The 12,182-nt window shown below is 42.2% G+C and overlaps 1 protein-coding gene across 1 annotated transcript in view; it reads left to right on the top strand.

Moving 5' to 3' along the window:
* Positions 1 to 12,182, top strand: part of LOC119172983 (uncharacterized) — a 1,299,788-nt gene that overhangs the window by 417,397 nt on the left and 870,209 nt on the right. Inside the window, exon 18 of the mRNA XM_075893951.1 lies at positions 7,539 to 7,637. Within this exon, the coding sequence (XP_075750066.1) occupies positions 7,539 to 7,637 (99 nt within the window). The remainder of the gene's footprint in view (positions 1 to 7,538; positions 7,638 to 12,182) is intronic.

The raw sequence follows: 12,182 nt of genomic DNA, 5'->3' as shown, positions 1-12,182 counted from the left end.
TACACCTCGCACAAACTCTGCCTCTCACTCTGTAGCGCACAGTTCACGCTACGTCGCAGGCGCAGTGGGAGCACTTGAAGCCACTGACGTGTGAGAACGCTTATGTCAGCCAAACCCACAAACGCAGAAACGACCACCTCAGAGATCACCAAAACAACGTGCGCAATTTGATAAAAAGGCACCCTGACATCCGTTGCTAGGATGATGGTTGCATCCTCCTCTTCGTTTTGTGCTTTATATTGGCGAGGAATAGGAATCAGGTAATCCGCAAAATCATTGAAGCGGAAAGAATACAATTGCTAGGGGAGAAGTGCGTCAGCTCTCCATGTGTTGCTTTATCACAATTACAACGTAATTAGCTAGGCTTTAAGGCAAGCAAGCACGAATCACAATTGTTTTGATACTGACGCATTCCTTAGGCTTGTCCTCTATTTTCCTGTTCTGTCTCGTTCTTTTTAACTCATATATTTTGACTTTCTAAGAAATAAAGTCGGTAGTCAGCGCTCTTTCTGTCTACCCTGTCTCTTGTTTTCTTTATTTCACGTGCTGAAAAAACTTGAAGTTATCACTCGTACCAACTTGGCCAAGCTTGCATTCTTGTAAGTTAACAAAATGAAATAAAAAAATACTAATCCCTGTGCGTGAAAGAGTAGCATTAAAAACTTCGGGGATTGTCCAGATCAACTAAATAAAGAGAAACAAAAGTTTACTAGCACTTTCATTACTGCAAGTCACTGCTTAAAATTTATCAACTATATATGATTCTAGATACTCGTTCTTGTGGTGGGAACGGAAACTAGATTGAAGGATTTTAACTGCAGTGTTATCAAATGAGTGGCCTGGCATTCGCACGTGTTTTGATATCGGGAGTTCAAAAATACTAGCAGCATGACACTTCTGGTTGTTAAGTTGGTGTCTGAAGGGTGTTTTAGTTGGTCTGATGCACTGTATTTTGCAGACCTTAAAGTATTTTGTGACAGCTTAAACTGCCTTCATTCTTATAGAAAAAATAGGAAGCAGTGGTTTTAGCGAGATTACGACACCGTGTAAAGGCTACCCGAGGTAACGCTGGAAGGTATATATCAGAATTAGCGCTTTGCGCTAGTATGCTAAAATTATTTTTATGAAGTGAATCAACATTTGGCACTGATGCGATCAGATTATTTTCTGCCTGACCTTAAGATTGCTTTTTAGTGCGGAACTGATCTCTGGAAATAAGTTCTTTGACTGTTTTAAAGATGAAAGAATAATCTTTTACAAGATTAAACATAGTTTCACGTACGTCACTTTGCAACCTTGCATCTAACGCTGCAGGAGGAATGAGCCAGTGCTTTCGGGCGTGTATTAGTGTGAAGCATGGTGAGCACTCTCTTGTCAAAGTGGCGCAGCACTGATGAGGAAGTCAGGCATCCTTTCAAAATATCAATTGTGAACTCGCAGTCATTGGACCACAAGAAAAAAGAACCAATGGCGAATAACTTATTTGGTGAAGCCACTATTGTAGCAGAGTTGCGTATAAAGCAACGAAAGCAGGACGACATATCAAGAAAGCTGCGCAACATCTTTTGATTTGATGGTCGATGAAACTGCAGCACAACTCCGACCTTCTCAAGGTCTCGTTGGATGCCGTATTTCGATACGACCGGGTACTTTGATAGTTTTGCTGGCAAATGTGCACTTTTTGTACTTATCTCAAGGCCAGCCTTCGAAAGACTTCGAAGTACATCATCTAATAGTTGAAGTTGTTGGCTAAATGTAGATGAGAAAACACGGACATCACCTAAGTAACAGAGGCAGGTATTCCATCTTTGACCATGAACGACAATATCAATCATACGCTCAAACGTGGCTGGAGCATTGCACAAACCAAATGGCATTATAATAAATTCATAAAAGCTATCCGGCGTAGCAAAGACAGTGTTTCATTTGCCAGCCTCTGCCAGTAGCCTGATTGTATAATAAGGCCAGAAAAATATATCGCCCCTTGAGGCATGTCTAAAGCGTCATCAATTCGAGGCATGTGATATACGCCCTTGCATGCGATCTTATTTAATGCCCGGTAGTCAAAACCTTAATGAACAGAGTCATTTTTTTTCACTAAAACTACCAGAGATACCCAGGAACTCGAAGAAGGCGGTATTATATTTCGCTATAGCATGTCGTTAGCTTCTTTTTCAATGACTATTCTCTCTGACGTCGAAACACGATATGGCCAACAGCGTATGACACGAGAACCATCGCTTTCAATATGGTGTACAACCACGGAAGTATGGCTGAGTGCTGTAGCACAGGTGTCAAAGCAGGCTTTGTGCTTAACTAAAATTGTCAATAGCGCTTCGAACTGTTCAGATATTAGGTCTGAACCGATAGCGGCTCGGTAAGTGGAAGAACATGAACCCGAAACTGGTACTGTTGATGAACACGGACAGAGTGCTGTGATGGACGTCTATGGAGAGGTGTCTATCATCGCCTCCGTCATTTCCTTGGAAAACATCATGGATTCTGCATTTGTCTTCAAAACGAACAGAAGAGCGCAGCCACAGGAAAACTGGAAGAAGAGGCTACCAAATTTTATGGGAAGTGCAGCGAAAAGAAGGTGCAGCGAATACTTCACCATCGGCTACTTGAGTAGATGCGATAGCTGAATTGTACTCGTGATGAGGGCGCAGGACGCAGTCTTCAAGAATGACTAAGTAGCAGATCGAGGTTGACAAGACCGGAATGGGTGCATTGAGTGGAACCGTGATGTGAACTACGTTTTGTTGAAATGATATAACCGCGTAAGCAAAATGCAGGAAGTCCCAACCGAGGATAAGTTCATGAACGCACGCGGGCAACACAATCATCTCGGTGTGGTGACGTACGCGATAGATTGAAACGTGAGCCGTAGACTGTTCGTTGGGTTGAATTATTACGTTATTTGCGCTACGCAACACAACGTCCATATAAGGTGTTCTGACTTTATGGAGCCGCGAGCACAAGTCACTACGCTGATTAGAAGTGGTTGCACCGGTGTCAACAAGAGCTTCCACAGCAATACCATCAAGAGTTAGTGACAACATATAGGCTAAGTGAACAGGAGGTATTTTCGATGATCAGCGGGACGCACTTATCTCTCCAAAACTGTATTGTCAGTTTTCCGAGTGGCGTTCTGCAGTGGGCATGCTGGGGCGAAGCGGCGATACGTAGCCGTGGTAGAGCGATAGGGAGTTTCGTCTGAAGGAGTGGCAGTCCCTATCAAGAGGCAAATTATTGACAACACCAGGGACACTAGAGGCATATTAGCTCTAGACTTGCCCAAAAGTTTTGATGGTATCTCGCACAAGTTTGTGCTTTAGGCGATTTCTGATATGGGTCTTCGACAATTATACGTGTAGGTTAGCTCCTTCCTCAGGGATTGAAGGGCCACTAACAAGATCGGTTAGAATAAATTCTCGAAATTTATCTTGAGAGCGAGAGTGAATATAGAGGGGGCAGTTATCTTTCCTCTACTTTTCAATATCGCGATGAAAAGCCTAACAGTGTTTGTTCGAAACTGATCTGGAGAACTCGTGAATCTTCTGGATGAGTTCCTTCTTGAAGGATGACTTGTGAACGAGCTGACGCTTGAGGTGTACGTCGAAGGCGGCGTCGTCGGGCACGTTCCGCTACAGGTATATATATTGCACGACTCGTTGGAATGCGGACATGTCTTGTTGGAGTACGGTCATGTCATTGGAGTGGACTGCTTGTTGCGGATAGAGGTGACAGTAATGAGGTTTTCTTCGAACCTCAAGTGGTCACATACCTTACAGCCGTGGCCGAATGAGCGATCAAATAATTCACGCTTAAGGCGCGCATCTGCGCCGCCAACCTCAGGTAGCGACCGCTTTCGGCGCTTGACCACTGTTATTGGCACTCGCTCCCATTCAAGGCTATCTCGCCACCGCTTGCGTGCTGCCTCTGCTTCGCGGGCTCTCACTGGGGCATTGGCTTGTCGACGATCCCTCTTTGTTTCGGCGGCGCGACCTTTCGCCGCTGCCGCAAAGTCCGGATAAATTTTAGTGCTCACTTGCGATTGTTGCCGACGCTGACGTGTTTTTCAATTCTCGCAAGGTCTCACCACGAGGTGTTGGCGGTGGGCTCGCACTACAGCCACATTGTGAGGTCTGCGTGCCGCGGCCTTCGGTTCCAAGGTGTTCGTGATGGGTAGGTGCGTGGAGATGGGCACTTATTGAGCTCCCGGTGATGAGAAAGGAAACACCGCAAGTGCTCGTGCTCACCTCTAGAACAAGCGCACACGTCAACAGACATGCCCGGAGCATAAAAAGCATGGCAACCAAACTCTTGAAAAGCCAACATTGAGCGTTGTAAATGTTGCCACGTTGTGAGTGCTGCCACTGACATTGAGCGGAGTGGTATGAGCCCATATGAAGATTGGTTGCTAGAACCGGTTGGTGTCGATTGTAACACTAATTCAAGTACCGTATTGTATTAACACGAATGAGTTTTTCGACGCTAATAATGAAGCACAATCACCTCGCACGATCTCACGCTTCCGAGAAAGTGTAAAATAGTTTGCAGAAAATATTCTAAAATACGCACGAGAGCTTGTGATCCCGACGAAGTCGAATAATATAGAAACCCTTCCTTATAAAAATGACCTGATTTTCGCTATTCGCACTGCGATCAAATGATTGACTCTATTGATCAATAATGGTTCCGAAATACTCATTGACTTGCTTCAATACTTCGTCAACAATATCTCTGTTGAGAATTTGCAGTGAAAATGTCATTGACTAACTTTATTGAAATACAGTTGAGGAAGTATTTCGTAAACAGTATTTCTGTTCAGCACTTTGCTATAGAAATTTTATTGTCTCATTTCTATCAAAAAAACTATGAACGAATCCTTTCGTAAACAATATTTCTGTAGAGTACTTTGCAATAAAACTTTTATTGTCTCATTTCTATAAAAAAACCATGCACAAAAAATCTTGTGAGCAATATTTCATAAAAAAAATGAGACGCGTGACCGCTCATGTTCTTCTGCGAGTGCGCGCGTGAAGGAGGGGGAAAGAAAAAAATAAAACATAGGCGAGAACCGCAGAAGAAGAGAAGTTTTGTGTTCGTGGTGTGACCGCTATATATTGCATGCGTGACAGTACTGAAACACTGGCCAATATGTTGATGCTCGTGTTCTACAAGGCCAACTAAACTGATTGCTTTAGTAAAGGATGGCAAAAAAGAAACAAACAGAAGGCAGCAACACAGAGAAAGATCAAAAGTGAAAATTGGTTGGTTGATGATTGATTAGTGGTTGGCTATTTGATGATGAACTTGAACATCAAGTAAACAGAAATCAGGGGCAGAAGTCAGCCGGAGAGCGTATGTCACCGATATTTGCTCACTGTTTTGAATATTAAGTACAGTTCTCCTATTCCAGCATGAATTTGTAACAGTGAACCACGACAAAGAGAACTAGTGTACTGCTGTGGAGAAAATGTACCACATAAAAATCCCCATTTTCTAAAGAGCAACTGCATGCAGTAAAATTATGGATTTTAAGGTTCGTTCTGCACCATTTCTTGAACCTTTCTGCATGCGGATTTTCGCGAAAGACATGTGCAGATGCATTATTTATTTAGAGGGAGGCCTACCTGTCCGCCTTTAATTTCTGTACGTCATACTTGAGCTTGATGCGCGTTTCGGCACTGACTTGAACAGCGGTGTGATGCTGATTAAAAGGTAAGCTTAGCCAAATTCTCATAAATAAGATCAGTTAAAGAGTGAAAATGAATAAAAAGCACTCTATATTGTGAAATAATACACATAGTTTAATTGCAAGAATAAGCAATCGTCAAAATCCTAAAAAGGCACTGCTTCCCCGGCGTGCAGCTCGTGGCAGTTCGCACGTACGAAATGCAAACGTTAGAGTAGTCACACTAAAATACCAATGAAACGTTTACGTGCGAAAGCGCATTGTCTTCAAGCAGCTGAGAATAGGCTGCTGTCACTGACACGCGAGTACCTCGTGGCACTAATAAGCAAAATTACGTACGGCACACGCACTTGCGTGACACACGTAGGTTTTGACAGCCGAACAAAGCCTCGTTGCGCTGGTATCTGTCAATTTCGGTGTGCGAAACACGCGCGGTTCACAGGGAAGCATTAAAACGACGCGCGAACACACGGTAATCGTTCTTGCAGAATGGCGCACCACGAACCGAACTCGGAGCCGAAAGCGCTCACCATGGTTGTCTCGAGTTCACGAAGCACTACAAACTATTCTCTGATCAAATGCATGGACAATCAAATGCACATGACACAAAAAAAATTTCAAAGTTCTGCCGAAGATTTGCAAAAAGCCACTTGGTAGATATATACTCCCGCAAAAAGACTTGCCTTCGCGCGGTGGCACTGTGGTGCAATGGGTAGGACATCTGCTTCACGTGCACGAGGTCTCGAGTTGGATTCCAGTACTGGGGTGGTTCGCAGATGTAGGTAAGTTTTTGAATTACCTATGGTTAAAATATCTACCACATTATTGGCGAGAAAACGCTCTCGAGTGTGAAAAATAATTTTTTTTTGCATTGATGATCCATTGATAGCTTTCAATTGAAATTCGTGGGTCAATCTTCAAGGCTTGTGAACAATTGCCATTGTGATATTTCAATTGATGCACAACGTATTTTTCATCGCCAATTCATTTGCTCTCAATGAGAAATCTATGTCGAGTTCATTGATGGTTTTCAAAGGAAAGTCATAAGCCGATATTTATTACTGGTCAACAATTTCCTCAACAGTATTTTAATTGAACCATTATGTATTTTCGATCCCATCTGTTGTTATTGCTCAATAACGTCTCTCTGTTTTTTCAAAAATAATTTTTGTAAGGGTTGTGTGGCTGGCTCATGTTTTATTTCAGTGTGCCGCCAGTGTCTGCATTGTGTGAGGAGGTACTGTGTAGCATGGTCAGTGCCTTTCAGCGCAATGGCGGCACTGGTCACGCTTGAAAGTATGTCTCAGTGTCTCGCAGAGCACTGAAATACAGGCGGACACGCCGGAGAGCTTTTCCAATGCCGCCCAGTCGGGTGACGTGAATGAACGACGAACACAAACGCCCGGCGCAAACAGGATAATCACGACAAGGAAGTCATGTTCGGTATAACTTACATGCCTAACAGTGCTCGTGCTGGTATTGCCAACGTTAGTTATGCCGTCGTTACACCAGTATAAACATACTTGCATTATATCTAGTACGTGAGTGCGCATAACATTTCTAATTTTGCTTACTGTGTACTGCATCCGTCCGCCTCATAAAATTTTAAAATGTTGGACTGAATTTGAAGCTACATATCCACCTTCCCCATTTGCGCATCACATATAATTAATTCTCACTGTACTAGGGATCTTTCAACCGTTTTTCATTTATTGACTTATTGTCGTTTTTCCTATCACACAGGAATATATGTAATTATGTACTTTCCTCCTGTATGAACCGAACTAAGGTCTGGTGTATTGAATAAATGAATAAACACGAAAGTGTTCCATCGCAGGGTGATGCAGGTGGACCAGGTACGAAGGGAAGCCAGGGGCTACAAGGACCACGAGGCGAGCCCGGCAAGCCCGGCGTCCCTGGAGAGAACGGCATGGCGGTGAGTTCACACGGCTATTGGCTGTTTTGTGCATTGAATGCTTGAGGTAAAGAAAATAAACTACATCACACATGAAGGTTATGGTCAGCACAGAGATCCATAACGCGTTGCACGTCGTCGCCCCGGTCAGTGTAAGCTAATTTTCGTTGCCGGGGTATAAATATTGCTTGTCATTGGGCAATCAGCTTACTTTGGCGAAAGCGCAAAAATAAATGCAGTAGAGCCGCATAGCGGTGAAGGCATCCTGCGTTAGGTGGCCAGGCCGTATATAAACGTATAGTCAAACTCCTTTAAAAACCCACACTAGGATGCTTGTTAAACTATCACCTTCTACGAAAAGGATAGAACTCTCAGAGCTAACAAAAAATCATGGCTGATTCCTCCGTCCTCAGAATCACTATACCAGAAAGTTAGAACAAGTTCTTAAAGAAGTACTTAATTATTTACAGTACATCAATAGAATAGAGCTGGCAGAATGTCTTTGGGTATTTACTTTTCGTTTCATTTATCCTACCTCAAGGGACCAAAATTATATTATAAATCCTGGGATATACAGGCTTCAAAACAGTTCAAAATGCTTAAATGAAACTACATCGAACAAAAAACGGAAAAATAAATTTATATAAGGTACACAAGTACAGTTTAACACGATACTGTTGGCGAATATTAGAGCAGAAGCCAGGTATAGGATTGATACAAAAGAAAAAAAAACATAATTAGCACCATACTAAGCAAAAAGAAAAAAAATTGTGCATCGCTAGGCAAGAAGAATTAGATACGTGATTGTAGGCGCATATTAGAAAGGGTGCCAGGTGCACATTTTTAAAACAGATCAATACATGTCATTGTAGCCGTATGAAACGAAAGAAACAAAACAAAGTGATCATCGGGTGCACAAGGAGAACTCAACATGCTATTGTAGGAACCTAATTCTTCAGAAGCCAGGAAAACAGGTTTCAAAACAGCCCAATAAGGGTAATTGGACCCCAATCAAACAAAAGAAAGAGACAAAGACAGTTGTATACGGTACACAAAAGACACGTGAACATGCTATTGTAGGCGCTTGATGGAGCAGTTGCCAGAAGTACAGCTTTTGGAACAGTTCAATAAATGTAAAATAAACATCATCAAACAAAGCATAGAAGGCAAGAAATATTCATCGGGTACACAAAGAGAACTCAACACGCTATTGTAGGCGCGTAACAGAGCAGAAGGCAGGTACACAGGTTTCAGAACAGGTCAATAAAGGAAATAGGAACCAAATGAACAAAGGTTTTTAAAAATAACAAGAGATTGTGTATAGGGTACGCAAGGACAACACAACACGATATTGTAGATGCATAATATAGCACAAGCTAGGAACACAGGTTTTGAATCAGCCCAGAAAACGTAATTAGAACCCTACCAAACAAAATAAAGAGAAGAAATAAGTGTACATCAGGTACACAAGGACAATTGAGTACGCGACTTTAGGCGCAAGATAGAGAAGTTGCCAGGTACAGCGGCTTTTTAACAGTTTATTTTTGTAATTAAAAACTCGTGAAACAAAGCAAAGAGAGCAATGAAATGTGCATCGGGCACACAAAGATTCAACACGCCATTGTAGGCGCGTAATGGAGGAGGTGCTGAGAACACAGGCTTCAGGACAGCTCAATAAATCTATCTCATCCATGTCAAACAAAATAAAGAGAACAATGAAATGGGCACCGGGTACACAACGACAATTGAAGACGATGATGTAGGCGCAAAATAGAGCAGATGCCAGCTACACAGGTTTCCGAATATTTCAAAATTATAGTTGGAAACATATCAAATGAAAGAAAGAAAGAAATATGAACTGGATAAATTTCATCACAATCATCATCATCAGCCTGACTACGTCTACTGCGAGACAAAAGCCTCTCTCATGATCCGCCAGTCAACATGGTCCTGTGCTTGCTGCTGCCACTTTACACTCGCAAGCTTCCTATCTGCACAATCAACTTTCTGACTCCTCCTAACCCGCTTGCCTTCTTTGAGAATTTGGTTAGTTGTCCTTATTGATCAGCGCTTATCCTGCCTACGCGCTACATACCTGGCCCACGTCCATTTTTTCTTGATTTCAACTATATTATCCTTCACCCCAGTTTGTTCCCTGAAGCACTCCGCTCTCTTCTTGTCTCTCAAGGTTACATCTATCATTTTTTTTCATCGCCCGCTGCGTCCTCATCAATATGAGCGGAACCTTCTTTGTAAGCCTGCAGGTTTCTCCTCCGTAGGTAAGTACTGGTAAGATGCAGCTGTTATATACCTTCCTATTGAGAGATAGTTGCAATCTACCAGTAATTATTTCTGAGTGCTTGCCAAACGTGCTCCATCCCATTCTTATTCTTCAAGTTGGTTCAAACTCATGGTTCGGGTCCGCAATTATCAACTGTCTTTAGTAGACGTAGTCTTGTACAACTTCAAGTGCATTATTACCTATCTCGAAGCGCTGTTCTCTGCCGAGGTTTTCGTACATTACTTTAGTTTTCAGCAAATTTTTTTCAGACCTACCTTTTTGCTCTCCGTGTCTACTCAGTAATCATGAGTTGCTCCTCGTCCCATGAGTTACTCAGTAATGTAATCATGAGTTGCTCCTCGTCCCATGAGTTACTCAGCAATGCAATGTCATCGGCGAAGTGCAGGTTACTACAGCCTAATGGGGTACACAAGCTCAATTCAACATGCTATTGTGGTCACATAGAGCAGGTGAATGGGATTGGGAACATCCCAATAAATTATTGAAACCATATTAAACAGAAGAAGGAGAACAAGTAAAGGTGTATCAGGTACAGAAGGACACCTAACACGCTATAGTATGTGCTATATATGCAAGAGGCTAGGTACATGGGCTTTAAACAGTTCAATAAATATGACTGAAACCCTATCAAGGAAAAGAAGGAGAACAAATAAATGCGCCTCGGGTACACAAGGTCAATTCTACATGCTAATATTGGTCCATAATAGACAAGAAGCCTGGTACACAGGTTTCGGAACAGTTCATTAAGAGCAATTGCAACCCTATCAAGCCAAACAAAAAAAAGAAGTAAATGTGCGTCAGGTACACAAGGACAATCAAACGCGCTATTACTGGCGCATAATAGTCAAGAAGCCAGGCACACAGGTTTCGGAACAGTTAAATGAATATTATCAATCCTCTCAAACAAAAGAAGAGAACAAATAAATATACATCGGGTACACAAGGACCATTCAACACACTATTGCGGGCGCATATTATGCAAAAAGCCAGGTGCACATGTTTAGTAACAGTGTAATACCATATTGGCGTGGAACACTATCAAACAAAAGAAAGAGAAAAAATAAATGTGCTTAGGGTACACAAGGACAATTCAACATGCTAATATGGGTCCATAATAGACAAGAAGCCAGGTACACAAGTTTCGGAAAAGTTCAATAATTAAAATTGCGACACTATCAAACAAAATAAAGAGAACAAATAAACCTGCGTCGGGAACACAAGAACAGTTCAACACACTATTATGGGTGCATATAAAAAAGAAGCGAGGTAAACAGGTTTCGGAACAGTTCAATAGTTATGAGTGCATGCAACCCTTTCAAACAAAAGAAACAGATCAAATAAATCTGCATCGGGTACGCAAGAACAATTCATCACGCAATTGTAGGGGCAAATAGAGCGGAAGCTAGGTACACATGATTCGAAACAGTTCAATAATTGTGCTTCGAACCATATCAAACAAATAATAGAAAACAAAGAAATGTGCACCGGGTACCAAGGAGTATTGACCACTTTATTATAGGCGCATAATCTAGCAGAAGCCAGGTACACAGCTTCCGTAAATATTCAATAAACCTGCTTTGATCCACATCAAACAATAAAGTGAACAAAGTAATTTTCATCGGGTGCACAAAGCCAATCCAACACGTTTCATAGGCGCAAAAATAGCAGACACCAAGTACACAGGTTTCGGAACGTTTCAGCAAATGTATCTGTAAACATATCAATTGAAACAAAGACAAAGAGGAAATCTGCATCGAGTACACAATGACTCCGTCATTGATGCTGTCAAGGCCGAATTGATAGCTATCACCAAGTCAATGAGGCGCATAAATGAATCCTCTAAAGATTCTAGAAACGAATTAAAAAGCATGTTGTCGGAACTTTCGGAGGTAAAGACATGCAGCATACAGTGTCCAAAAGAAATATTCAAGGCTAAATAATGTATTGAAAGAAACTAGGAAGCAACTGATTGAGCTCAAACAGTATAGTCGAAGAGAAAATATTAAACTGAAAGGAATCTCACAGGCACCTACTCGGGATCTATCTTCGACTATCAACAAAATTGCATGGTCGTTGGGTTTAAGGCTTTATGACAAAGCACTTGATGCTGTTCATTGTGTAGTGACGCGTGGCAGCGGCCCTCTTTTGTCTAGATCGACACGAGAGAGAGTGTTGGGGGCCATTAAACACAAATACTTAGCATGTCGACCCTTGGTTTTGAGAGAAACGAGCCGGTGTTCGTAAGCGAACTCATGTGTCCTCAG

Source organism: Rhipicephalus microplus, chromosome 4 (genome assembly GCF_043290135.1).
Source record: "Rhipicephalus microplus isolate Deutch F79 chromosome 4, USDA_Rmic, whole genome shotgun sequence".
Classification (NCBI taxonomy): domain Eukaryota; kingdom Metazoa; phylum Arthropoda; class Arachnida; order Ixodida; family Ixodidae; genus Rhipicephalus; species Rhipicephalus microplus.
This window is presented reverse-complemented; position numbering and strand designations above follow the sequence as displayed.